The 27,296-nt window shown below is 57.6% G+C and overlaps 2 protein-coding genes across 2 annotated transcripts; one reads left to right on the top strand and one right to left on the bottom strand.

Moving 5' to 3' along the window:
- Positions 1-2,198: 2,198 nt before the first annotated feature.
- Positions 2,199-3,230, top strand: CAMK2N1 (calcium/calmodulin dependent protein kinase II inhibitor 1). Its single transcript, XM_065737804.1, has 2 exons — positions 2,199-2,509; positions 3,070-3,230. Exons 1-2 carry the CDS (start codon positions 2,347-2,349, stop codon positions 3,138-3,140), a joined length of 234 nt encoding a protein of 77 aa, XP_065593876.1. The 5' UTR covers positions 2,199-2,346; the 3' UTR covers positions 3,141-3,230.
- Positions 3,231-10,782: 7,552 nt separating this feature from the next.
- VWA5B1 (von Willebrand factor A domain containing 5B1) lies at positions 10,783-26,283 on the bottom strand. The gene is made up of 21 exons (XM_065738140.1): positions 26,145-26,283; positions 25,415-25,576; positions 24,947-25,169; positions 24,719-24,861; positions 24,486-24,617; positions 24,192-24,316; positions 22,897-23,067; positions 20,386-20,496; positions 20,117-20,319; positions 18,844-18,958; positions 17,577-17,762; positions 17,324-17,498; positions 16,466-16,647; positions 14,728-14,911; positions 14,125-14,442; positions 13,743-13,880; positions 13,375-13,500; positions 12,672-12,746; positions 12,062-12,131; positions 11,796-11,919; positions 10,783-11,663 (listed from the first exon to the last, which is right to left on the bottom strand). Exons 1-21 carry the CDS (start codon positions 26,281-26,283, stop codon positions 11,022-11,024), a joined length of 3,744 nt encoding a protein of 1,247 aa, XP_065594212.1. The 3' UTR covers positions 10,783-11,021.
- Between the last annotated feature and the right edge of the window lie 1,013 nt (positions 26,284-27,296).

Here is a 27,296-nt window from a genome sequence, read left to right as displayed (position 1 = left end):
TGTGTTTTTTGGGGTGGTGCCTCCTTTGGGTTATGATTGTTTCCTTTGGGTTTGGGGCAGTCCCTTTGGGTTTGGGGGTGTTACTTTATGTTTTGGGTGGCTGATAGGGTCGTTCGTTTTGTTGGGGGTAAAAACCTGGATCGAGGAAGGGGAGGGAGGTGGGTTTGAAAATGCAAGTGCTCAGGGCTCGCGTGGTGCTCCTGGAGGCAAAGTCACTTTGTTCCTGCAATACCCTGGTGGTAAAAAAGAGAACTCTGAGGAGTCCCGAGGCTGCGTGGCGTGGGCAGCACTGCTGCCTGGCAGCTCCCCAGGCCAAGCGGGGCGGTCAGAAGAGCTTCAGCTTCACACCAGTACTTCCACGATGGTGAACATGAGCAGGGAGCAGCGTTTCCACCATCCCCCTCCTCCCAGCACTGCCAGGGGCTGCAATTCGGCCGCGTGCGATTGTGCCACGCAGGAAAGTGGGAATCGGGAGCGTGAAAGCTCTCCGGTTGATTTTTGCAGCAGGGCTTGAAGAGTCGGGGCACGGCAAGGGATGTAATAAAACCTGTTTGAAAAGCCTTCTTCGTCCCGCCTTGTTCCATCCCTGTAACCGGGCTGCAGGTGGCGGTGCGAGCCCGCTGCGGGAATAGCAAAAGCCCGCAGGGACGGCTCCGCGTCTCCTTCACCCTCTGCCGTAAATCCGTCGCCCCGCAGCCGACCCCATGTTCTCCCCACACCCCCCACAACCCCCGCCCCCCCCCCCGGGGCTCCGCAGACGCGGGAGGGGATTCTTTTCTTACCCCGCACGGCACCACAAAGCCGTCTGTTTTCCACCCAAACCCCGTGCGGGTCCCGCGTTGGGGGATGTAAGGAACGCAGCCCGTCCCCGCAGAGCCCAAAATAAGCTCCTGGGGGCTGCGCTGCCCCCGCTGCCTTTTGCCTCCTGTTCCCCAGCTTCCCCCGCGGGATGCTGGGCGCAGACGCAGCGTTATGCAAGGAGCTGGCAGCAGGGCTCTGCGGCTGCGTTCCCGGCGGGCCCCAGCCCCGCCAACACGGGGGCCCCGGCCTTCACCTGCCCCAAAATGAGCTCCTCTGCCCCCGGCTGCGCTGAGGTCCCCGTTGGTTGCGAGATTTTCGCGGAGGTGGCAGAGCAAACCGTGCCGACAGACCTCCCGCTGCTGTCCCTGCTGTCCCCACCCCCAGCCCGGACTTTTTGCAGGGGATGCATCGAGAAAGCACTGAGGATGGGGCAGTGTCCCCAAAAGCGTTGCTCGCCCCGAGCCCGCGCTGGTTTGCTTTGCCAAAAAATAATCCTCCCTGCAGCCGGGCCACCGGGCTGAGACATCACTGCGACCTGGGGAAGGCGGGGTGGGGATATGGCACGGGGACACGGTGTGGGGACACGGCGTGGGGACACAATGCAGGGATATGGCACGGGGACACATGGCTTGGGGATATGGAGTGGAGTCACAGTATAGGGACATGGCATGAGGACATGGTATTGGGACGCAAGGGGACATAGCATGGGGACACACTGCCGGGACATGGCATGGGAGAAATGGCATTGGAACATGGCAAAGGGACACAGTAGAGTGGCATGACATGGGGACATGGCTTGGGGACACAGTACAGGGACATGGCTAAGGGACAGAGCATAAGGATATGGCATGAGGACACGGCAAACAGACACACTACAGGGACATGGCATGGGGACGCAGTAGAGGGACGGGGCATGGGGATACGGCGTGGGGACATGGCACAGGGACACAGGGACAAGGCATGGGTACGTGGTATGGGGACATGGCACAGAGATGCAGTGCGAGGAGAGGGCAGGGGGACACAGCATGGGGATGTGACACAGGGGCACGGCATGGATACACGGCAGGGGGACATGGGATGGGGACACGGCACATGGACACCGATGGGGGCAGGGGACGGGGACAAGCCACGCTCTCACGGGCAGCGGCGGGCAGCCCCGGGATGCTCCGGGCTCCCTGGGTCGGATTCTGGGCACCACTCCCTCCCTGCTCGGGGGATCCGGGTGGGGTTGGGGTGTGGGGGGTTGGGGTATAGGGAGGTGGGGTGGGGAACCGGCCCATCCCGGGGGCGTTCCCGAGCCGCCCCGCCCCGCTCCCGCCCCCCGCTCCTCTATCGCCGCCGCCACCGATTCCGCCGCCGCGGGACCGCCGGAGCCGCGGGCAGCGCCGGGCGGGCAGCGCCGGGATGTGACGGGGCGGCCGCCCCGCTCCGCCGAGCCGCAGCCCCAGGGGGGCTCGGGACCCCCCGCGGCCCGGGAGGCTGTCGGGGGGGGGGGGCGGCGCCGGGCCCCCCTCTGCCACCGCCGCCACCACCGCCGCCCCGGCCATGGCGGAGGGGCCGCCGTACGGCGGGGGGCAGCTGGCGGGGGGAGCGGCGGGGGGAGAGCTGCCCTTCCCCGTGCCCCTCCGCCACGGCCCCGACGCGCTGCTGGCGGCCGGGCAGGGCAAGCGGCCCCCCAAGCTGGGGCAGATCGGGCGCAGCAAGAGAGGTGGGTGAGCGGGGACGGGGATGGGGGTACCCTGGGGAGAGCGTGCGGCAGGGTGCGGGTCGGCGTGGAGCAGGCAGCCTGGGGATGCGGCTCATCGCGTTAGCGGGGACCCCGGGGATGCTCGTCCTGCTCGTCACTAAGGGGGGTGGGGGGAGGCTCGCCTTGCGCTGTTGGGATGCCTTCCGAGGTACCGGGGCTGAGATCCGGGATGTTCCCCGCGCGCTGAGCTACCCCTGGGGGATGCCGTGCCATCAGTCCCACCCCGGGGACGCACCCTGAGGTGCTCACCTTGCACCGAGCATCCTCGGGGACTCAGCACATCCCTCACCCAGAGGATGCAGCGCATCCCAGGATGAGCATCCCGTGTCCCCAGCACATCCCTCCCTGGGTACCGGTATTCCACAACCCCAGTGGATCCCTCCCCGGGTACCAGCATCCCACGATCCCAATACCACCCCGGGTATGGGCATCCCATGACCCCAATCCCTCCCTGGGTACCGTCTCTGCCACGCCACGTTGACGGCCGTCCTTTTGTTTTCCCCTTTTCCCCGTCCTTCCAGTGGTTATCGAAGACGATAGGATCGACGACGTGCTGCAGAACCTCTCCGAAAAGGCCCCACCCGGCGTGTAATGCCCCCTCGGGGTGGGGGGGGATTTCTGCTCTCCGAGGTCATCGGCCAAAATCCCAGCACCGCGAGGACGAGCGGCGCAGAATCCCACCCCCCCAAAAAATCCGACGCAAAAATAACACCTAAAAAATCACCATAACAAAAAATCGAGAACAAAAAATCATCATCATCATCATCACCCCCCCCTCCCCCCAGCCCCTACCTCCCAAATGCCCCCGACGTCGTTCTGCCGTGGGGCCGCCCCATGGGGGGGGTCCTGGCCCCCACCAACGCTGTGTTCGGGCGGGGGAACCCAAGCGGAGTTTCCCTTCCCGGCGCTCCGTTCGTTTCGGTTTTTAATTTGATGTCTTTGGATGTTGGCGAATGCTATAAACCTATAGATATCTCCGTTTCGTTTTGAGGTTGGCTGGGGGGGTTGGGGGGTGGGAGGGTGGGGGGGGGAAAGAAACTTTTATAAAGGGTTTTTGGGGTCGGGGTGGGGTGGGGGGGAAGAATGGGGTTTTTATTGACGGCGCTCGCGCGAGGGAGCGATGGGAGGATTTCTATGGGGTCGCAGCTTTCCTTACAGCCATGCAGTGTGGTGTGGGTGACCTTCGTTCGGTTCGTTTTCCTTCTCTCGTGGCGTTTCCCTCTCCCCCCGTGGACCATCTGTAAGGGGAGGGGTGGACGCCGGGCGAGAAGCGCTGTGACCCGCAGTGCCAAATCGCAGGGCTCCGTCGGGCTCTTGTGGGGTTTCTTCTTTTCTTTTCTTTTTTTTTTTTTCCTTTTGAATTTTTAATTTTCAACTGTTTCGCATGAGATGCAAAAAAAAGAAAAAAGGGAAAATAATAATAATATATATATATGTATATATATATTCCCCTCTTCTGATGAGGGTGATTTTGTCGTATGTTTCGCGGTTCGGAATGACGGAGCGCGGCCGGGTTTCCTCTCTCCTCCTTTTCGGGAATATCGTGTCTGGTGCACCGTCCTCCACACACACAGGGCTATTTCTGCAATGATGTACCAATAAAAAAGGAAAATGAGACAAAAGGCGGAGTGAGGCCGGGCTGCCGTGCTTTGCTGAATAATTAATGGCTGTTAATATTCATTGGGGTTGGGGTCATTGGGGTGTTCAGTGGGAAAATACCTCCGGGGTGGGGATGTGGTGATTGATTTGGTGTGAGGTGGATGGGGTATGGGGATCCCAAAGGGTGGGGGAACCCCAGAAGGTTAGAGGACCCCAGTAGACCCTCAAACTGGGGACACACGTAGTTCCCTTGGTTGTGGTGAGGGGACTCTGAAAGGTGGGAGGACCTCAGTAGTCCTACAGGTGGTTGGGGACCTCAGTAGTCCCCTCGGCTTTGAGTGGAGAGACCCCAGATGGGTTAGAGGATGGTAATAGTTGCCCAAACTGGGGACCCCAGTAATCTCCCTGGCCATGTGTGGGGGGATCCCAAAAGGTTGGAGGACACCAATCATTGTCTAAATGGCGGGGGATCCCTAAAGTCCCTTTCGTTATGGTGGAAAGACCCCAAAAGGTTTGAGGACTCCAATAGTCCCACAGACTGAGGACCCCAATAGTCCCCTTGGCTACGGGTGGGCTGATCCCAAAAGGCTGAAGGACCTCGACAGTCTCCCAAATGGTTGGGCGCCTCAATAGTCCTCTTGGCTAGGGATGGAGAAACCCCAAAATATTGTAGGACCCCAATTGTCCCACAAACTAACTGGGGACCTCAATAATCCCCTTGGTTATGGTAGAGGGACCACAAAAGCTTGGATAATACCAATAGTCCTCCTGATGGTTGGGGACCACAATTATCCCCTTGGTTATAGGGTCACCTTGCCCCACAGAGTCCAGGAGGCCATGAAAGCAGTGCTGGGATTACACACAGGTTCATAATTCGGGGGTTCTTTTGGGTGATTTTGGCCTCAGTATTCACCTTTTTGGGTTTGGGATCAGGCCGTCATTGGGGCCACCTTTGTCCCCACTGGGGTCGACCCATGCAGAGCAGCTCTGCCATTCATTTATTACTTCTTCCACCCCATTCAGCTTCCCACAGCTGTAGGTTGGATGGGGAGATCAGATGAAACTTTCCCTTAAAACGAAGAACTCTTATTTTAAATATTATTATTATTTAACCTGCCCACGCTGCTTTTCCCATGGGTTCAGCCGAAGCTGCAGCTGGGACAGACTCAACACCGTAGAAAACCCTACAGGAGGAAATCCATAGGAAACCCTACACCACGGGAAACTCCACAGATGGACATCCCCTGCTTAGGAGGATTCACCAAAAAGCCCTCATTTTGTGTGAAAATGGGGTCTGTCCTCACTGGCTGCTGGGTGCATCGGCCCCTTTTCTTTCCCCAAACCCAAATCCTCCAAAGCCAGGAGGAGATGGGATGAAGCAGAGCCCAGTGCTGAGCACAGCACGATCCCGCAGAGCCCCAGCACTGCTGCCATGCATCTTTCATGTGCCATAAATAAGTAATGGGGCGGGCAGCAGCGGGGCCAGGAAGGGGGGAGAGAAGTGCTGGGGGTGTGAGCGCGGTGCCAAACCCTGCAGCACATAGAGGAGGACAATTCCATCCCATTCCCCTATGGGATTTGGGGCTGGGGAAGGTGGTATATCCCACCCTAAAGCTGTGTGATTGCCCGCAGGCTCTGAGCCCTCCCATCCCTGTACGTGGGGCAGGAATTCGACATCTGCAATGGGAAAAGGCAAAGGATCCCACGGGGAACGCCCTATACTGGGATGTGGGTGGGGATGCCCCATCCTTGGGGTCCTCGCACAGCTCCTTGTGGGTCTCACCCTTCCCTAAAGCAGCTGATGGGTGGCAAAAGCCATTTCTAACCTCGAAACAAAGCCTCTGCGCAGCTCTACACCTCCCTCCCTCCCCCCCCAAAAATAAAGGGGAGAAATGGAGCATGGCTGCTGTGGTGCAGTACTACAACAACACAAGTGCTGCCCCAAGCAGAGCCCCGCTTTGCAAAACCCACAGAAAACGTGGGCACTCACGGCACCACCCGAAATAAATCCTCATCCCCCGGCAGAAGTAGGGCACAGAAAGTAGGGCAGCAGCTCCCTGCAAAATCTTTTATTTATCGCCCGGGGAGCGGCGGTGCGGGGCATGGCCGTGAGAACAGCGGGGTCCTGGGGGTGGGTTGGGGCCGTTCTGACCCCCAAATGGTGCCATTCTGGGGTGGAAACGGGGTCGGGGTTGGCTGGGTTGTGCTGCTGCAGGGAGTGATGGCTTTGAGGGAGAACTGGGGGCGCAAAGTTACTCAAAATGAGGGGGAATGGGTGGGAAAAAACACAGAACTGCTCACCCCAACAGCGTTGGTTGTTCCAGTGGCACTGGGTAGAATTGGTCATTGCAACAGCATTGGACACAATCAGCGTCTCAGTGGCATTGGTCGTTCCAACCTCAATGGCCATCCCAATGGTGTTGGTCATTCTAATGGCATTGAGCCCTTCCCACGCAGGAGCCAGAAGACCCCAATGGCTGATCACTTGCCCATGGGGTTTCTGCCCCCCCCCCCCCCCCCGGCTATGCTGTGGGCCATGGGGCCATGCCCACCTCTGTGTGCTAACACAGGGATTTGGGGGGCTTTGCCCACGTCACCCTCCTCCATCCACACCATCAGGAGCCCCTTCTGGGGGCAGATCCCAACTGCTTTGGGTTCTCCTTTAGGGAAGCAGCGTCTTGCTATGTGGACCCAAAGTATTGGGTTGGGTTTTCCTTTCAGGGAGGAGGATTTGGGGGTCTTCATTCTGGGGGGAAATAGGAAGAGAAGCCCCCAATTGCCCCATGAGGCACATCCTCATGATGCCATGCAGGGGAACATCTCACCCCCAGCAGGGAAAGGAGAGTTTCCCACCCCAGATTTGGGAATTACCATTCCTGTAGGAGCCAGGTGTGATGGGAATGCCCCAGGACGTGGGAGCATCCCACGCAACCCCCAGATCCCTCCTTTGTGCCATGCTGTGCCTCCCCCCGAGCTTTTCATTTTCCTTCAGCCTGGAGTTAGAATTCCTCCACTCCTGCCAACAGCTGTTCCCGCTAATGAGGACAAAGCAAAACATCAGACATCTTAATTCAAACACTGCTCGAGGTGTCGAACTGTTGCGTTACGGTCACACGTGGGAGGCACCGCACCATCATTTTTCACCGGGGGACAGAATGCAGCACCAAAGCCATGGTCAGCTCCAAGCCCTGGTTCTGTACTCTGAGATTTGGGGGAGGAATTCTTGTTTTGTGGGGCGGACACACACACGGCCCTGCATTTGTGGATTCAATGGGATGCCCCCATGCCGCGTCCCTGTGTCCCTCAGTGGGTGCTGAGGACCCCATGCCAACGTGACCCTGGTAACATGGTTAGTGTGCACGGTGGTGATGGGCTGATGGTTGGACTTGGTCACCTCAGAGCTCGTTTCCAACCTTAACGATCCTACAAACCAACCCAGAGAACAGGTTTCCATAGGGGAAAAAAAAAAAAGCCCCCACAGTACAATTCCTAAGGTATCTGAAGCCCCCCCAGCCCAGATCCAACCCTTGGAAAGGGTTAACCCAAAACAGAGCTGCTAATCTGCAACGGGTAGGGAGGAAGAAGAAGCTCACAGAGCTCCAGCTTGGCTTTTCTTGTTCCTCTGCACCACGAAACCGCTGCATTCAGGAGGTTTAATGACTCAAACAATTAACGGGACCTCCCCAGAGCACTGTGTACGCTCTGCAGCCCAAACGCTCACCCTGGGAGAGGGGATTTGGGGTGGGGCAGAGATGGGCACGAGCCCCTTTCGTGTTCCTCCGTATAACAAATCCGAATTTTCCCAGTTAAACTGCAAACCTCAGAACGGACCCCGCCGCAGCTGGAACGAAACCTGTGGAAGGAAAGGGGGTGGGGGGGATGGGGGGGGAGTGAGGGACCCTGGACACCACCTGCAGCAAACGCAACTCGCAGCCGTGTCTTGCAGCTCTCCCTGCTGCGTCCTCACCGCTGCTGGCACAGGGATGGCATTAGGAACAGGTACCTGACCACTGCAGAGCCCACGACCCCAGTGGGGCACCCAACTCCCCCCCCAACCCTCCGTGCCCCTTTTCTCCCGTGGGTCGAGGCGTCGGCGGACGCAGCTATTTTCGGGACGTCAGCGCCCACGGACGGCCCCGCACGGCACGAACGCAGCACCGGGTGCATATGGCTCTTTATATATAGGATGCACGCGGGGACACAGCTCTGCCAGGCGGTTCCCCAGCACTCTGCTCCCAAAACATCGTGAGTTTGGGTTCAGAGCTCACCCCGCACCCATGGGGGTCCGGGTTTGGGGGCTCTGGATCCCACGTTTCAATAACCCAACGGGTAGAACCCCACGGACCCACACGTGGGGTGGGTTGGTCACTCCGTGTTGTTCTCAGTTGCTTTGGGATTTGGAGGTACAGCCAAGGAAAAGTGATTGTGTAACGTTTGGCTCAAAAAGCTTCTTACACAGTCGCATCTTTCGATTGGATTTCCCTTGCCCCGCGCCGCTGATTGCTGCAGTATTTATGTATAAATAGAAGCTGTCTTCCCATAATCTGCTCCTTTCTCCTCCTCATTAACTCGGGGCTGAGCTCAGGCTCCGGTTTTGGGGATGCTGGGACCCGGTGGTGCTCAAAGGACCCAAATCCATCCGTTTCCCCCCCCGGTTGAGGTCAGTTTTGAAGCTGTTCTCTTTGGGTTTCCAAGCGACCAACGCAATGGAGCCCATTTGGGGCACCCGTTGCCCTTCTGCTCCTCGCAACCAAATGGATGCAGAGGAGAGAGGGCAAGAAATCTCCCACATTCCCTATATTCCCACATTCCCTATATTCCCATTCCCAAAATCCACGTTTGCCTCCCAGCATCCCTCCCCATCCTCACCCCTCGGGGCACAATTCCGTCCCATCCCCTTCCTCCATCCTCGCAGAGCTTCTCCCTCATTTAGGGAACGTCTCGATTTGCTAATTATTTTTAATCATTATTACTCATCTCTCCCTTCCTCCCCCCCAACACTCGGTCCCGGCTCCGTCAATCACGCTAATAGCTGTTTACAACCTATCATCAACTCTTGCATAACATCCACATGACTGCGCTCGGATGCCTCCGACACCCGGAGCTGCCCCGGGCTCTATTTTGGGAGAGCTGAGCCCACGGCACCGAGCGGCCGAATCCCTCCTGAGAAGCATCCCTCCATGGGGATGGTGTTGGTGGGTTTCATAACCCGCCCATGCTCCGCTGACTCGCCCCATCCACGGGGAACACAAGATTTGGGGTCCGGCCCTGGGTAGCACTGCAGTTTGGCACCGGGGATGCCCCAAAATCCAAACATGCAGCCCACCTGCCCCGCGGAAGGGGGGAAGCCACTCTCTCCCCCACGCAAATATTTATTTTGCATGGCAGAGGGGCTCATTTATTAAGCTCCAGCTGATGACTGTATTCAAACTCATTTCTCCTAATGAGGCACTCATGGTCACTCCGGCAACAGCATCCAGCAGCCACACTCCATCCAGCCCCCAGCAGAACCCAGAGAGAGCCATGGGGGCCTGTCCCCCCACCAGGCAGACCCCACAGCCCTCATCAGCAGCCCAATTAGGCAGCTGGAGGTGGCTAATGAGCACAGCAAACAGCAGGCAGGCACGGCCCGCACTTGGCTGGCACGTGGCAGGGTGAGAGGATGGGAATAAATGAGCGTTTGCCACCCGTGTGGCTTTGCCAAGGGGGCTGCCGTGGGGCAGGGAGGGGAGTGGGGAAGGGAATGGGGTGGTGGTGGGGAAACACCTGTGAGAGGGCACTCGTAAAATTGCTCATAAAAGCCTGCAGCCATCAGCTGTCCACCCGTGGTGGAAGCTCAAGGCACATCTCCTTCCCCTCTGACACAAAACGAGGACATTCTGAGGTGGGTTTTTTTTTTGGCTTTGCTTTTTTCTTTTTGCACAACCCACACCACGCTGCAGACAGTCGGGGAGACCCCAAAACAAGGCAGATTTACTGGGACAAGCTGGCAGTGTCAATGAACCCATCACAGAGACCCCACACAGTGACACTGATGCTCACAGACCCCCCCCCCCATACACACACACACACACACACACAGCACAGAAACCTGAAGCACACTGCGGGAGGAAAAGGCAACAGGACTTCCCCACATCCCTGGAGGATCACGGAGCGTTCCAGGTGGGATCTCTGGGGAGAAGCAGGATGCTTTGGGCTGGGAAATGTCCCCTTGCAGCCCATCCTCTGCTCCCCGTAGCTCTACAAGGAGTGACATAGACAATACCTTGGTTGACAGCACAACATCAGAGCAGTGTGCAGAAGGGACGCAGCATTTTGGCAGTGAATACAGCTCCTCAGCTGTTTTGGCACAGGGTGTCTCTATATAGTGACTGGGGGGCTGCTCTCCCTGCCCACCCCGCTCCACCACTGCCCCTAAGGCACGCTGCCAGCTGCAGGAGCTCTGTGTGGGCTCCTGGAAAAGCAGTCTGGGGGCTGCAGAGCTCAGCACCATCCAGATTTATGGTCCCAGTCTGCAACTGGTGCAGCTCATGGGGTTCAAGGCAAGGTAGCATCCTCCCAGCTCCTTGGCCCATCACAGCAGCTTTCCTTTAGTGAAATTCTGGGGGATTTGGGATCTGTGGGATCTGGCCCACTTCTGCTACGAGATGGGAGAAGCTGAGGATGTGGCGATACAGAGGTTGCTGGGGGACACACAGAGCCCTGGCAGCAATGAAGGGGCGAGGGCAGGCTGGGAAGCAGAAGCACACAGGGACCGATCTAGGGCAAAGCACCAAGCCCTGAGCACAGCATTTTGCTCAGGCTGCTTCTGCTTGCCACCCATCACACTCCCCACTGCGTCCTCATGGACGAGTCCCCATTCTGCTGCCCCATCTCACACACTGCTGGGGTTGTAGCACAGCAGGTTGAACTCCAGGTTCTCATCCCAGTGCCTGAGCAAGACAAAGAGCTGCTGGGCTGCAGATTTCACAGCAGCCAGGCTGCAGCCCTGCGGGAAGTCCTGCTCTCCCAGCCACAGGCTGGCCTTGGCAGCCACCAGCTCCCACTCGGTGAAGTGGGATGCTGAGCTGTGCTCCAGCCAGGCCAGTGCTACAGCCGTGGCCCACAGCATCCCCTCGGGCTCTGTCTGCTTCTGCAGCTCGATATCCAGCAGCAGCGTTTGGACATCAGCGCTGCCTGCCTGGGAGATGCTGGCATCCCTCTGCTCAGCTGGAGGGGAGGAGCAGATGGTGATGGCAGGAGGGGAGAGCTCACTCTCAGCTCTCAGAGCTTCAGAGGTGCTCTCCGTGGCACCACCCGTGTCCCATGCAGAGCTGCGAGGGACCAGGAGCTGCTGGCCGTGCGTGGGGCTTCTGTGCTGCTCTGGCTTCTTGGTGCTGGAGGAGCTGGAGGGGCTGAGTGCCAAGCGGTGGCAGGAGAAGGGCGAAGTCCAGCAGAGCTTCTCCATGGGGATGCTGACTGCCTCGCAGAAGGCGTTGTTCATGAGGAAGGCACCGCAGGCCAGCTGCAGGGACACCTGCAAGGAGCAGCCAGAAGCTCCAAGATACCAACCACTTGCACCCCGTGCGGGGAAAGAGGAGCTCCCTGTCCCCAAATGAACCCCCAGACACAGCGTGGGATGGTCCCTGCCCGGGGCTGAGCTGCTCACCAGTGGAAGGTAATCAGAGCTTTCGCTCTCAGTCTCAGAGCTGGCTTCGCTTGCTCTGCCCAGAGATTTGCTCACGAAGCCTTTGGCAGCCCGAGTCAGCAGCCTGGTCTTCTGGAGGGTCAGTCTGCAGGAGGATGGGGTGGCAGCCATCGCCTGTGTGCATCCCCCTCCTGAAGCCCACCTCCCCTCCCTATCCAAACACCCCAGTGTCACAGTCACTGACATGAGACCTGCAGGTGGCAGAGGAAGGCGGAGGGCACTCATACCTTGCAGCAAAGATGCTCTCGATGGGTTTTGGGGAAGGTGTGGGAGAAGGAGACAGGCTCTGGAATGGCACTGGGAAGAAAACAGAAAGTAAACATGATAGGAGAGCGGCTGTTGGAGCACAGAGAGCAAAACCCACAATGCTGGGGTGTGGGGCGCTCACTGGGCTGCTGCCTCCACCCAAATCCTGCCTCTCTCCTTGCTTGTGTGGGATACAGGGTAACCACATTTAAAAAATGAACATGGGGAAATCTGTGCCAAAGGCTCTGTGCCTTTCACCCCTGGAAGCATCCAGGTCTTGTGCTCACAGGCCTAATTGTAGGTAATAGGGTTTAAAAAAATAATAATAATTAAAAAAAAAAAAAGAATACTCAGCAGAAAACCAGGTGAGGAGCTCAAATCACTGACTCAACTTCCCAGCAATTATGCTTCAACAGCTCCGAGCCATTTTCCTGCCCCTTCTCATGCCCAGACCTGACCTCTGGAGAGCAGCAATCACGAGGGCTGAAGCCACGTGGAGAGTAAGAATAATGCAGGAGCCCAAAGTGTGGGGCCTGGCACATAGCTGTGGGCTGCCCCACCTCTCTGGGCTCCCTGGAAGCCTTCCCCTACCTTCAGGGGTGCAGCAGCGCTTCCAGCTGGAGGACAGCGGGGTGCTGCAGGGTGACAGCCTGGGCTCATCCGTATCTGTGAGAAAGGAAGCACATCAGCATCACTGCTGACCTGAAATCTCCCTTGTTCCACCTCCAGCCCCCGAGCATGGAGGTGATTTTAGTTCTGCCACCTCTCTGACAGCACCAGATGCCGTCCCAGCCCAGCTTGTCTTCATTAGCAGAGGATTTGGTGACAGGCAAGTGCCTCACGTCCTCTTGCCTCTAATTACGCCCTGCTTCATCCCTCATGCTATCCATGCTACGGCTGCCAATTAACTTCCAAGCATGGTTGGCAGCCACTGCCTGTGCTTTGGGAGTTTCAGGGCAAATTGCAGCTTCTTCCCTGTTTAAGGAGAAGGATTCCAGCCAGACGTGTGGTTAATTGCTCTGAGCAAATGGCTGGGCTTTTTTTTTTTTTTGGGGGGGGAGGGGGGTTGGGGTGGGGTGGGCTGTACTTAGCAGCATAAATGACCAGAGAAGAGATCAGTTACAAAAACTAACTAAATAAATAAAATAAGAGGTCATGTCTATAGAGTGGTTGGGTTGGAAGGGATTTTGCTGAGGGCTGGTCGCCAGCCACTGGACCAGTCCATCTTCATGGACTAAGCCAACTGAGAGCAACAGCAAGGAGACACAACCGGAGCCAGGGAAGGGAGCCTTACCCACACCATAAAACCCATCGTCTCCGTTCTGGCTGCACGATGAGAGGGGATGTGCAGAGGAAAGGCCACGACACCTTCTGCGCCCCGAGCTGAGGCTTCTATGGCTGCCTTGCTTGGACAGTACCCCTTGGTATGAGGATTAACAGAGTTAAACCAGCAACAAGCCCCATAGGTGGGCGAGCTCAGCCCCTCTGCCGCCCCAACCCAAGGCTGGCCACAGAGAGTGAGGTTCTTGCCACCACAGGAACGCCAGCAGAACCCAGTAACGGATGGATGGACCAGCCTTGGGTGCGTGGATCTGGTGTTGGCTTAAACCTTGGCAAGGTTCCTGGGTTTGCCCCCTTGCCCACCCCCCAGCCTCACATTACCTGTGTGGCTGTACTCGATGACGGGGGGCAGGTAGGTGCCGCTGCTCAGCTCCAGCGGCACGAAGGCCGTGTACTTGCTGATGACATTGCAGGCCTTGCTGGTGTGCACGGCGTTGAGCTGGTGCCTCCTCCCCGACCCTGCACGGGACAGACACCAGCATTGGAGTCCTCCATTGGCCTCTGCTGGAGCGGCGATGCGCTGACGCAGGCTGCCCAGGGAGGCGGTGGGGTCACCGTCCCCGCAGGCGTTCAACGTGGAGATGTGGCGTTGGGATGTGGGCATGGAGGGGTTGGGTTGATGATCCCTTGATCCAATGAGGCCCTTTCCACCGTGGGATGTTCCATGGCTCTATGGTGCTGGGTGAGGCCGAGGCGCCGTTACCGTGCTCGATGGCGCGCTCCCTCTCGGCGAGCAGCTCCAGGTCCCTGATGACAGCCCTGGCTGCCAGCTGGTGGAAGGTCTCGCTCCACACGTCCTCCTCGCCCTCCTCCTGCCTGTCCCGCTCTCGGAGGAGTGCAGGGAGGTCGAAGGTGATCTCCCACTGCACGGGCTCGCTGCCCCGCAGCCCCTTCACCACCGCCTTGCAGGAGGTGCAGGGGGATCGCAGTGATCCCCGCGTGGCACAGGAATCCCATTCCTGGGGCTCCCAGTCAGAAGAGGTCTCTGTTTCCAATGTGAAGGACGGATGCTGGGCAGCCTCTGCAGAGAGGAGAAAATAACGTAATTAACCACAACGGCAGGCACTCAGCTCTCATGGAGAAGTCGTAATTAACCCTCCCCAGTGGAACCACAGAATTGCTCAGGTTGGGAAAGGTCTTCAAGGCCATCAAGTGCAAGGGAGGCACTGAGTGGTGGCACTGAGGAGCGTGGTCATCTTCCAAGATCAGCAATTCTATGATGCTGTGAGTGGGGATGGGTTGACTTGACGGTTTTAGTTCACCTTTTCCAACCTTTCCAACCACCCGAATCTCTCTCCCACATTACCTGGCTCCCCAAGGCTCCGGCTGTCAGACGAAGATTGCAGGCTGGTGTCGAGCAGCCCCGAATCCCATCCCACATCTGCATCAGGCACTGCTGGGGACACACGGCTCCGCTGCAGCAGGGATGGCTGACGGGCACCCACACCCCAGATCCGGGCAGTGGAGATGTGTGGGGTGGCACTGAAGGGCTGGGGAATGCAAAGATATTGAGTTTTCTTTCCCCACGACCCCCCCAGGTTGAGACAGAGCTGCAGTGCATCCCCAAGGCACCCGGGTCCCAGGGGTTCTCTCCCCAGATGCACAGGAGGTGATATATGGGTTTCAGCCCTGCAGACATTTTAATGGCTTCATTTGGGAGACAAGGGAAAGAAGAGAGATGGAAAGATCAAGCACCAGTTACTTGGTAACGGGAGGAGGAGGGTGTAGAGGATGGGGAGAAGGGAGTCATTTTATTTTATGTTTTTAACAAGGCTGTTTCTCCACTTGCAGGGGACATGAATCTCCCCTGCAGCATCTCTGGTGCTGCATCCAGCACAGGGAGCAGCAAGGAGCCAGCCTCCATCCCTCACCACTGACGGTGTGATGCTCTGCGAACCCACCAGCAAAAACAGGGGGGCAGAAAGCAGCGTGTGTGACCCAAAACAGGGGCTCCCCAAGCTCAGAGTCAGCCAGAAGTGCTCCATCCCATCCAGAGCTCCGCTTTTATCCTGAGCTCTCCTCCCAGATGAGGAAGGAGCACCGAGCTGCACATTGCCAGCCCTGACCTTTCCATCCCAGCACGGCTGGCGTGGAGGCGAGCAGAGGGCTCACACTCACAGCCCAGTAAATGTCAAGCCCTGGCAGCCGGCCTCGGAGAGCCGCCAGGAGCCCTCTCAGCACAAGGGACAGCAAAACCAGGCTGCAATTAATTACGAGCGGGACGCACGCTGGTAATGGTTTACTGCCCTCCAGAAGGGAGTCATTTCCATCCCTGCCTTCATGCTGAGCATCCCACGCACAGGCAGGATGCTCTGCGGGCCTCAGCAGAGCAAGGAAGGTCGCAAGTATCTCCTGAACCCATCAGCTTGCTTGTGCCGTGCTTTTCACCACCCTCCCTGCTGCTGCTACACAGGGCAGAGGGTTCGTTCCCATCCCCTCGCCTCCAGCCCCCCCTTCACCCCGGTGTCAGCAGAAGAGAAACGAGACCCCAGCATCCCTCTGTGTTTCCATGGGAACAGAAGTGCACGGCCGCTGCGCATCCTCCCAGTGCTGGTTTCAGCACTGGGCATCGCAGTGATGCTGAGGACGGGAGAAAACCCATCCCCACCCTTCCACGGAGCAGCCCCAAACCCTTCCCAGAGCTGGGCTCAGCGTGTGGGTCATCACACACAGCCATGCCCCAGCCTGAAGCTGTGGGATGTGCTTTGGGATCGACCTGGGGACCTTGTAGGGCATAGCTGTGCCCCGGTCAGATTATACACCACTGCCAAACGCTGGGGAGACGGGCAGGAGGGAGCATGGGGATGACATAACAGCAAAGCAAAGCACAAACCACGCAGGTGTGGGAGGAGGAGAGAGGCATTCAGCAAACAGAAGCAGGGAGCAGGATCCCATCAGCATCCCATCTGTGTTTGCCACATGCTCATAGCACGCTGCAGCACACCCACAGGGGGCTGGTGTGACCCTTCTCCTCCACAACCCAGGCCCCTCCACGTGCTGTGGGCTGATCCTACAGCACATGGAGCAACTTTGGGGTCACCCACCTGGAAATGCAGCGGCTGCAGCTCGGGGCTGAGCTGCTGCAGGTCCTGCAGCTGGGTTTTGCGGAGGGGGTTCCTCAGGAGCACACTGCCCGGGTCGCTGGCCGTGGGCTCCTTGCTCAGGGGTTGGTGGTCGGAGATTTGGTTGGCACTGTATGCACGTCTCCTGCAGGATGCCTTTGTATCTGAGTTGGGAGAGGGAGAAAGGGTCAGCATCAGTGCTCCAGGGGAGGGCAAGGACTTCATTCAGCCCCACTCAGTTGAAAGCAAAGCAGCAAAAGCAGAGGAGAAAACGAGAGCCTACGAGCAAACCTCTGGGGGTGGCAGGGTTGGGGAGGCTTCGTCTGAGCAGTGTTCAGCCAGAAGAAAAAAAAAAGAAAGAAAGAAAGAAAGAAAGAAGGGAAAAAAAAAAAAAGCTGACTGCATTTACCCAAACCTTCCTGGAGAAGACAAAGGGTTTACTAATGCAATTTCATTAGCACAGACATGTTCCTGTCAGAGCAAGAGCAACTTTTCATTTGGAAACGAACGATTTCTCATCGTTTTTGACAAGGTTGAGATGGGCCGCGTGGTTCCCCTCTGACTATCAGCAGAGGACATCCCACAAGGCAGCAGAGGTTTACCCCTGCAGCACGGGCAGAAGCTGGCAAGCTTTGGAAACCTCTGGGGAAGCCAGATCTGTGGGGCTGCCATCGGTTTCCTGACAGCTCCAGGTAAAACATCCGAACCAAACAGCCTCACCGGGATCTGTCATCCTCCCACAAAGCCCTCTGACACTTCGCAGCTGGGGGAGACGGGGCTGTCAGGAGAGCAAATTGGCAGAGCAGAGATGAAAGCTGCTTGGGAAGACAGGGGCCTGACCGGGGTCCGTGTCTGATTCTCCGCTCGGGTCCCTGCCCACCGCCAGCTGATCCGGGCTGCTGCATCCCTCTGGGTAGCTCCAGCTCTCGGCAGCGGTTCCCTCTTCTTGGGAATGAAAGAAAACAGAGCTGCCCGACTCCTGGGAGCGCATGGTGCTGTACCGTCGCCTCTTGTCCTGGGGAGAGATGGCCCAGTGTTGGTGCCCAGGGGACCTCGGTCACCCAGGGGGCCCAGGGTGAAGAGTGGCACTCACAGCTCTGGGCTTGGGGATGTACAGCGAGGTGTCGCAGACGATGCTGTAGCCCACCAGGCGGTCCCCTGGGAAGAGGCAGCTGGTGCTGATGGGGGAAACCAGAGCCTCGGTGCTTTCGGGGAAGACCCACTCCACCGTCACGTCGCTCAGGACCGGGGCCATCGCTTTCTTCAGCGACCTGATCACCTGGGGGTGGGGACAGAACCACGCCAAAAGATGTGGGGCTGAGCCCCAAACCCCGACACAGGAGGGTTTGGTTGGGAGGGGGAGGTCAGTGCCAGCACAAACAAATGGAGATAGCGACCCTACGCTATCCTCCATTGGCCCTACGGGGAAAGCCAACACCTGTGAGGACACGTGGACTGCAGAGCCATCCCTGCACACCGTGGGAAGTCAGCTCCAGATTCACAGCTTTGCATCTCCTGTGTTCCCTATTGTTCCCACTGCTTTGTCACCGGCTCTGGAAGACGCACCGGGCTCTTTTATAAGGCTATTAATTGATGCCTCAGACTGCTGAAGGCAAAGCACTTTATTAATAGCTCTATTTAAGAGAGAAAGAAAAAAAAAGAAAGAAAGAAAGAAATCACCTCCCTTCACTGTCTTTGCTTTTAATTTACATCAGAAACGCTGATGCCATTCTGTCTCAGAGAGGATTCTGTGTGCTACAGGTTCCTGCAGAGGGACAAGGGCTGAAGTCCTTTGAGATGGAGGATGCAGAGACAGAATTTAAGGACATTTATGAGCTGAGGACCTGATTGTCCCCGGGTTTAGTCACTCAGTGCATGCTTTTACCAGGAGACAGAGCCCACAAAGGACCATTCTTACAGCACAGCCTCAGCCTTCACGGGGAGGGTGGAAATGAAGCTCCCTCATCTGCTTTAAAGTCAGCTTAATAGGCAAAGCAACGGCAGCACGCTCCCCTCCCTCCAACCCCGGGTACTTCTCGCCTGAGCAGCACCAGGGCTGAGCCTGACTTCAAAACTAATTGGCTGCTTTGATGCCGGCTCTCTGCCCTTCCTTGCTCTGCGGCAGCAGCTGCTTTGAAGCCGGAGCTGCTGCACAGTGGCTATCGCCTCTCCCATCCCCGCGTGGGGTAAACACCTCCCACTGCCTCCGCCAGCGGAGAGGAGGATGCTCCCACCCCCTCCTGCTCATCCACCTGCTGCAGAGTGGGAGCTGCAGAGGCGGCAGCAGGAGGAGGGGGAGCAGGGCCACACTGCTGAAGCACAACGTGACAGTTTGGAGAGGTGACGGCACGCGGTCGTACCTTGGGCTGCAGCCGCTCACCCTCCGCCAGGAACTCAGCGATGCCCCTGGACACAGCAGCCACCCCCTGCACCAGCCTGCTGCAGGCGTGGGGCCCGACACCGAAGCTGTAGCACCTGCACGGGGAAGAGAAAGGAGATCCTTGTTTGGGTGGTTGCAGCGGGGCTGGGAGCCGAGGCCAGGTTGGATGGGGCAGCACGGTCCAGTGGAAGGCGTCCCTGCCCACGGCGGGGGGTTGGGATTGGATGGGCTCTCAGGTCCCTTCCAACCCAAACCACTCTCTGATTCTTGGTTTTTGTGAAGGAACAACACTCGGGGCTTGCCAGCAGGATCCCCAAGCACTTGGCTGCCAGGTCAGCTCCTCTCCCCGCTGAGTGCCTGCGGTCAATAGCATTAAAGAGCTAGTAATTATTTCTGCTGACAATTAAAACAAACGTTTTCTCAAGGCAAGAAGAACCAGCTGGGCGAGACTGCTGCCCTCAACCAGCTCAGCAAGCCAAGGGCTGCAAACCAAGGGCAGGCACAGGGAGAAAACACCCCCAGCAGCCATCTGCATCAACACTGGGGGGCTTTTCTCTCCGAGGTTTTAATCCCCATATGGCTGCAAATCTTCCAGAGACTCACACCCTCTTAAAGAAGTTCTGATCTCCTTTTGAGATAAGGGCTCAAAGCCCAGATTCCAGCACCAAAAGAGAGGGACAGGTATTCCTGCCCTGCTGAGAAGTGCTCAGCCCTCTACAGAGGAAGGAGAGCACAGAGCAGACTCTCTGATCAGCCCTGGGCTGGGGAGGAGTAAGGCTTTTTAGTTCCTGCTTCAGTGCTTGGCAACCCTCCCAGGGTTGGAACTTTAGGGTCCCTTCCAACCCAAGGCATTCTACGATTTTTCTTCCATTTTTCTAACGTTTCATCTCTCTTGAAGAGACGGAGGAGAAAGCAGACCAGTGAGGGCTGGGGGACAGGCTGGGAGCTTGCCGTGCTCATTTCCTGCTTTCCCATTGCTCTTTTTCAGCAAATTCAATTCCCATCCTGGAAGCAGCTGGGCCCGAGCCCAGATGTGCTTCACAAATAAATAAATAAATAAATACCCAAACCAGCAAGGAAGATTGCTGGTGTGTCAATCTCTCCTAGCAGGAAGCTCCAGCCGAGAGCCTGAGAAGCTGTCAGCTCAATTCCCCGATTGTTAAAAAAGCATCTGAACTTCTGGGATCCGTTCCAAACCCTTTGAGGTTCTCTGTTCCTCAGCTGTGAGCTGCAGCCCCACGGTCCCCCCATACCTGGTGGAGCACGAGTGGCTCCTCAGCAGCTCCAGCACTGTCCCCGTGTTGTCTGCAGCCCCGTGCGTCAGCAGGAAGAGCAGGCGGGGGTGGCCCCTGTGGATGGGCTGCCGGACGATCCACTTGAGAGGTGACAAGATGTTGGGGCTCCCCACGTCGGCATGCATCCTCCTGATGCTCTCACAGGCCGTGGCCAGGCTCTCCTGCAGGAGGAGAGTGGGATTGCCCACGTGTCCCCCCAGCTCCTGTCCCATCTGCCCGGCACCCACCTCGCAGTACGTCCTGCTGGATGGGAACAGGGTCTTGAAGGTGGAGCTGAAGGTGATGATGTTGAAGAGGCACGTTGGCATCAGGCTCTTGAGGGCCACCAACAGCGCGTCCTGGGGGAAGGAAGCACGGGGTCAGCACACTATGCCCCTCCTGTCCACTTTGGCTTCATGGAATGGTTGGGTTGGATGAGATCTCCCAGCCCACCCAGTCCCAACCCAACACCGTGGGCTGGTTGTGGCAAGATCAGGTGCCCAAACCTCACCCTGAGCATCCCCAGGGATGGGGCACCCACAGTTCCTCCCATGGAGGTGCTCAAGGAAGGCAGAGATGTGAGGGATGTGGTCAGTGGGCACAGTGGGGTGGGCTGGAGTTGGACTTGGAGATCTTGGAGGTCTCGTCCAACCTCAACGATTCTCCAGTTCGACATCGGTTTCTTCCACGTGATTTCTCTGCGCACCACTACGAGTTCCCTAACGATATTCGGGTCGCGGTGAGGAAGAGGGGGTGCTTTCAAAGAACAAAACCTCTGTTACCCCAAAGTGGTGAATTCTGTGCTCACCCCGAGGCACTGCAGCACGGAGCTGGCGGGCGAGAAGCGGAGCTGTGCGACACGTAATGCACCGCAGTGCCCGGACAGGCAGAAATAAACAAACAGCTTCGAGTTGCACAAAAGGAGAAGCCTCCCCCAGCCCCAACTCCCTTATAGCTGGCACAATTAAAATAGCAGGGAGAGGCTGCTTCCAGCACTTGTCATTACCAGCAGTGGTTATCTAACTCGCCTGCTCCTGGTCTCTTACATAAGGGGACAGTGCTTGGAGCTGCTGGGACTGGGACGGCCACTGTGGACAACTCCAGCAGCAAGCAGTGCTGCAGGAGTGGGAGCAGAGAGCTGGCAGTGCTCAGTGCTTGCTGCATGTGCTCCGATAAAGGCAGACTTCTGCCTAGGGCAGCAGAAAGCCCAGAGCCAGCCCTGGGAGAGGAGCTGCCAAGGTCACAGCAGCCACCTCCTGGCTTCATCGCCAGCATCCCAGGGCAGGGCTCGTGGTCCACAAGTGGGGCTGCCCTTCAGCTCCTCACCAAGCTGTTCCCTCAAACCTCCAGGGATGTATTTATATCGCTGCTCCCAGCAGGCTCTGGGGGTGCTGGCTCCTGCACGTCTCCGCGCTGACATCGTGCCTTGGAACTCATTACCAAGATAAAAAAACCAAGCATATAAAAGCACCCAGATTTCCAAATATTTCCGTTACAGCGCTTCCCGAAGCGAGCTCCCAAAGCCTGCCTTCTGTTTCATCGAGCAGAAGGATTTATTGCTTCTTGTGGTAAATATTGATCTTGATCCCGTTGCACTCTCTATCAATACGGCGGCTCAATAAGAAGAGATGTTTGCCTCCAGAGAAGTCAATTCCCAGTTATTTTGCCAGTGCTGACGCAAGCAATGGCCCTTCTCCATGCTGGAAGGGATCAGATGCACAGAGTCCTGAACTTCCCACCTCTGTGGGTCAGGTTAGGGACCTCCTGCCCAAACCCAGCCCACGCCCAAGAGCACAGAGTGGATGCTTTGCAGCAAAGGAAAGGAGGGGGGGACCTGCGGCCCTCCTGGGGCTCGGTGCCATCCCTCAGGGTGACAGCACGCTCCTCATCGCTGGAGGTGGATGTCCTCAGCCAGTTCCCATGGAAACGGGAGGAGGTTGGGAAGGAGATGGGCTCAGAATGCTCCCTGCCTGCAGGCAGAGCTGCTGCTGGAGCGGGGATGTGTCGGCACCGGGTGTTTGCACCCAAACCTGGGTGGGCAGTTGGGTTGGGAAGGGTGAGTGTGTGTCATGGAGCCACTGCAGTGCTCAGCACAGCGCTCAAACGCAACCAAAACCCTGAGGGGCTCTGCAATTCTCTCTCACTGTCTGCATGGGCAGCACGGATCCATGCCCTACTCAGGAAGAAGCGATGCCCATTAAGGTCCTGGGGCTCAGGTGGCCCCAAAAACCAAGAGAAACTGTGCAGAGCTTCTGCCAGAGACTGCAGCTTCTCCCCAGTGCCCACCAGCTGGCAGCCAGCACACACCAGCCTGCGTCCAATGATAATTAAAGGTCTCAGAGTGCTTTCCCTTTTACCATACCCCCAGTGGGCTCAGGAACCTCTCCAGATCCCCCGAGCAGTGGCAAGAAGCATAGCCAGGTCCCAGGAACGACGAGTGAGGGGTGGTCCTACAGCCAGGACACAGTGCTCTGACCCCTCTTCCAGAAGGGGTGATGGCAAGGGAACCTGAAGCTCCGTGGGAACCCCAAAAACATCTCAACGAGGCCTTCCCATCACCCAGAGCTCTCAGCACCCTGCTCATATCCCTACACCAGACCACAGGCCCTCGTTATTGTTTGAAAAAGGGGACATGGAGGTGTCTGCAAGGGCACGGGCAGTGCTTAGCACTAAAATTGGTCTCTCAGGATGCCCTGAGCCCTCAGGCATTGAGAGATGGAGGGTCACAGAACCACAGAGCGGGGTCCAGCAACACAAACCTTGGCACGGCTGATGCTCGTGCTGCTCCCACTGCAGTCCACCAGGAAGATGAACTCCCTGGGAGCATCCCGCAGGTCTGCTGGGGCTGCGCTGAGCTCGGGGCAGAAGTTCAGCATGACAACAGGGTGGTGGGGGATGTCCTTGTGCAGGCGCTTCCGGATGATTTCCGTCTGCAGGGAAGAAGGAGAGGGTGTAAAAAATCTGGGAGGGTGATTTTTCAGCCTCTGAATCAGCTGCTGGGTTTTCCCAGGCTCCCCAAGCATCTTGCTGGGGACCCAGGATCCATTCTGCAGCACTCGGGGACATGGTTTATGGGCACGGCTTGGCAGCTGGCCTTGGTGATCTCAGAGATCTTATCCAGTCCTAACGATGCTGTGACTCTGAGCAGCAGAAATCTGCCCCAGGTGTTGAGGACTTCATCCAAGGAGCAGAGAGCACTGCATGCACCTCACAGGGGCTTTTTCTCTGCTTTTCACCCTCTGTGCAGTTGCTGCCCAGTCCTCCTGGGTCACAGAGGTGGTTTTCTCGCAGGGAAACGATTCTGGAATGATCCTCCCCATAAGTTGACAGAAATAATTAGGGAGCCATCTGAGTCGTGGTGTGGGAGGTTCATTTCGTTCCACTGCTGAACACAATTAGGGGAAGCACTCGCCGTGCAAGCAAGCACCATCCTCATCACTGTGGGAGAAGAGAAGGGAACACAGCGAAGTGAGGAGCCCCAGCAGCACGAGCAGCAGCCCAGGTATGCCCAGATAGCTCCTGCTTGAGGGCAGCAAGCATATGGGGGCCCTGAGTGCAGGAGATGGGGGTCCCAGTGGTCTCCCCCACTCCACCCATCACGTGGCACTGAGCTGTCACTCAGCTGGGGCACAAATCCCAGAGCTGATATTCTTCTGTTTGCTTGTCAGCAGAACAAAGAGAAGTTTCTTACTACCTTGTCCCCGTCTGAGCTTGTTATTGCCAGCCAAACCTCTTCCATCTCTCTGACAGCTATCCAGAAACGGTAAACATTTACCGAGCAATTAAAAGAATATTTTATTCAATGTCACTGCAATAACTATAATACCATTAATGCCATAATAATGTACCTACCTAATTACGCTACACTAGAACAGCACTAATTATACACACAATACCCATCTCAGAGCTCCTTCCACACCCAGTTTATCTGAAGCAGTGCAGAATTTTCCCCTCCTCCTCCATACAAACCCCTCTCCAAGGGAGGACACTGCAGTTACAGACCAGCACTGTGAGCAGGCAGGCAACCACGTACTCAACCCTCAGTGCTTCTCACCTTTTTCTCAGTGCTGGAGTCCTTCTTTGTGCCTTTAATGAAATCATTCTTCCCCTTCAAGTGCTGCTCGTACTCCGCAGGCGTCATGTCTCCTTCTTCCATTAAGATGTGAGGCATGTGGGGCTCTGGAAATGCAGGAGAACCACTCCAGCTCAGCTCCAGGTTTGGAAGAGCTGCAGGCACTCGTGGTTGCAATGACTTCTGAGGGGGACTGGGGTTATCTAGTGGAAGTCCGACCCCTGGCAGTGTGTGCAAAATCACTGCGGGACCCAGGGAGGGGCAGAGCCCACGTACCACTCGGGTGGATCAGGATCTCCACAGCTCTGTCAAACGTGTGCCTGTTGGCCAATGTGACGAGGATGCTCTTGGCTGAGCGAGCAGAGGGGTCGGCGTCCGCTCGGATCTCATGTGTGGGGCTCTCAACACCTGCCCAGGGGAACCAAGGGGTGGTTAGGGAGGGACAGAGGACCCCATGCATGGGAAGCAAAGGAGGAGGATGAGTGTGGGCATCGTGGGCAGCCCTGTACCTGCCAGCAAGCACGGCCCCCGGATCTCCAGGTGGAAGCTGAACTCATATTCAGAGGGGTTGATGGCCTCACTCTGCAGCAGTTGGGCCAAGCAGAACCTGCTCCCATGCTCCAGGCTCCCTGATGCACAGCACTGCTTGTCCCTGCCAGGGAGGTGAAGTCCAATGAATGCCTGAGTGCTGTTACCCCGCAGCAGTCCCACCCAGAGCCCATCCCATGGTTCCATACGTTCGCAGCAGGTGGCTGGAAAGGCTGCTGGTGTTTTCCAGGCTGGGCTGGGGGACCCTGGGGACACACACAGCCGGCAGGAGGACCCGCACGGCCCCACTGGGCAGCGTCTGCAGCTCAGACGAAGTGCTGATGAAGATGGAGACGCTTTCCAGGGGAGGAATCGTGCCCAGGTTGGCCACAAAAGCAATCCTCTCCAAGTCCTCATCCATCACAATCCTTCCTGCAGAGAGAGAGTCGTATTAGGGCATCACAACCACACTAAATGCCACAGACACCCCAGCCCTGGACCAAATACCCACACCAGCCCTCCAAAGATCCCAAGCCACAGCCCTCTGCACCAACATTTTGTCAGATGCCATAAAGACATGAGTCCCCTTGACACCACAGCACACATCCACCCTCTACTACCTCCCCTTCCCCTTGCTCTCTTCCCCGTGTTCCCCAAAAGACCCCAGACCCTCTCACCACCCCCATCAGGAGCTCTTCCATCAGAGAGGCTGATGCTGTTGAAATACACTTCGTCAATCTTGGCTTTGTCCTTGATCTGCACAGTCACGGCACGCTGGCAGATCACTGCCTCAAATCCCACGACGGTGGTGCCTTCATCCAGGGGGAAGACGAAGAGCCCTGCCAGCCAGCAGGGTTTTAGCAACAGCAGGCCCCCATCCAGAACCCTTGGGTTCAGCCTTGGGTTCTCTGGAGGAGTTCAAGGCCAGGCTGGATGGGTTAGGGTCTGGTGGGATGCACTGGGTGGGTTTGAAGGTCCCTTACAACCCAACCATTCTACAGATCTGATTCATGAACAAGAAGAGCCAAATGCTGCCATGGGGAGGAACAAATGCAGGATGTGCTCGGGCACACAGCTGGAAAGTGCATGGCAGGGGAGGGCCTGGTGGACACCAAGGTGCCCACGAGCCAGCAGTGTGCCCGTGCTGCCAATGCCAGCAGGTTGAGGAGCTGACCCTGCTGCTCTGTTCAGTAATGGGGCACAGGGACATGGTGGGGTTTCCATCCATGCAAATCTCCAAGCCCACCTGGATGTGATTCTGGGCACTGGCCCACTGGGGCTAAGTGAGACCGGGGCCATTCTGTGATACCCAGACTCACACTTCCCCACTCATACCCCTTAGGCCCACGTCACTTTGCATTTACAACCACAGGACATCTCTCCCACGGCAGCACATGCTTCACTTGCCTCTGCAGGGCTGTGCACACGGGTTGCAGTAGGTGAGTGATGCTGTCAGGCCCAGGGCATAGCCACTGACACAGGATGTCACCTCGGAGGCGGTGAGCGGCAGTGGGCAACGGGAGCTCTGGTTGATCAGCCCTGGCATTTTCCCCGCGAGCCCACGAGAGGAACCTGGAGCACCGTGCGTCCTCCTGGTGCCTTCACAGCCCTGAGGATGGAAGGAGAAGTGAGTCCTGAGCAGCACATCCCCGTCTGCACATCTCACCCCCTCCCATGTACCGCTCAAGCTGGGACAGAACGGGTCAATTTCGGCCTCCCCCAAACCCTACAGGGCTGCTGCCCCCAGAGAAGGCTCTTGCCCTCCCTCTCCCGCACACCGTGACTCATCCCTGGCTCAGCACAGCTCAGCTGCAAAGCTGCCAAGCGCTGCAACCCTTCCCCGGAGGTTCTGCTCCGGGCTCCATCCCCAGCGTGCTTCCTCCCCCCCCCCCCCAGCACGGGCACGGCGCTGCAGGAGGGCAGGATCGTTTCCAGGCAGCTGACGCATAGGGTGCTCGGGGCGAGATAACAGAGGGCTGGCTGCACCGCCGAGGGGTGGCAGAGGGCATCGGGATATCGGGAAGTAATTAAGCACCAGATGGGGGGAGGAAAGAGAGGGAGCGTTCTGCCTTAGGGAAGAAAGGGAGGAATGAGCAGGGGAAGCGAGGAGAGGGGAGTTAATTCCTGAGATGCCCGGGAGGTGAATTCAAGCCCCGGACGTGGGGGACAGCAGGAGGTTGGCACAAACTGCAAGCCCACGCAGCCCACTTGGGCTCCACGCGGCCACGGGGGAGCGAAGCTGGCGGGTCCCCAGCTCCCAGATATCACCACCACGGGTTGCTGCAGCATCACAGCCGCTGGCCCGGCCCCAGCGGGACGGATCAGCGCTGCATCAGCGGCATCGCAGCCGTAATCCCATCCGCGTGGGCTCGGCTGGAAGTCACCGCCGGGCCGGACGCGCTCAGCCCCAGCACACAAAACAGGGGACCACCCCCCCCCCCCCCAAAACTTGGAAGACGGCTGTTGTGTAAATGGTTCAAAATGTTCCTCCGGCTTCTTTTGCGTCAATCAACACTGACATCCAGCGGCTTGCAGCCCGCTTACAGCCTCGCAGGCGGC

This window comes from Cyrtonyx montezumae, unplaced genomic scaffold (assembly GCF_038088225.1).
Source record: "Cyrtonyx montezumae isolate F1298 unplaced genomic scaffold, pur_monq_1.0 scaffold_21, whole genome shotgun sequence".
Taxonomy (NCBI): domain Eukaryota; kingdom Metazoa; phylum Chordata; class Aves; order Galliformes; family Odontophoridae; genus Cyrtonyx; species Cyrtonyx montezumae.
Note: the sequence above shows the minus strand (reverse complement) of the source record. Positions and strands in the feature narration are given on the sequence as shown.

What these genes read in the sequence shown, in the direction of transcription:
- CAMK2N1 (XM_065737804.1), top strand. Translation starts at nt 2,347, where the DNA reads ATGGCGGAGGGGCCGCCGTACGGCGGGGGGCAGCTGGCGGGGGGAGCG. An exon ending in GATCGGGCGCAGCAAGAGAG is followed by an intron (nt 2,510 to 3,069) that starts GTGGGTGAGCGG and finishes CCGTCCTTCCAG; the next exon opens with TGGTTATCGAAGACGATAGG.
- VWA5B1 (XM_065738140.1), bottom strand. Translation starts at nt 26,283, where the DNA reads ATGCCAGGGCTGATCAACCAGAGCTCCCGTTGCCCACTGCCGCTCACC. An exon ending in AGAATCAGACACGGACCCCG is followed by an intron (nt 16,648 to 17,323) that starts GTCAGGCCCCTG and finishes CTCCCAACTCAG; the next exon opens with ATACAAAGGCATCCTGCAGG. An exon ending in TGCAGCCGCTGCATTTCCAG is followed by an intron (nt 14,912 to 16,465) that starts GTGGGTGACCCC and finishes TGCATTCCCCAG; the next exon opens with CCCTTCAGTGCCACCCCACA.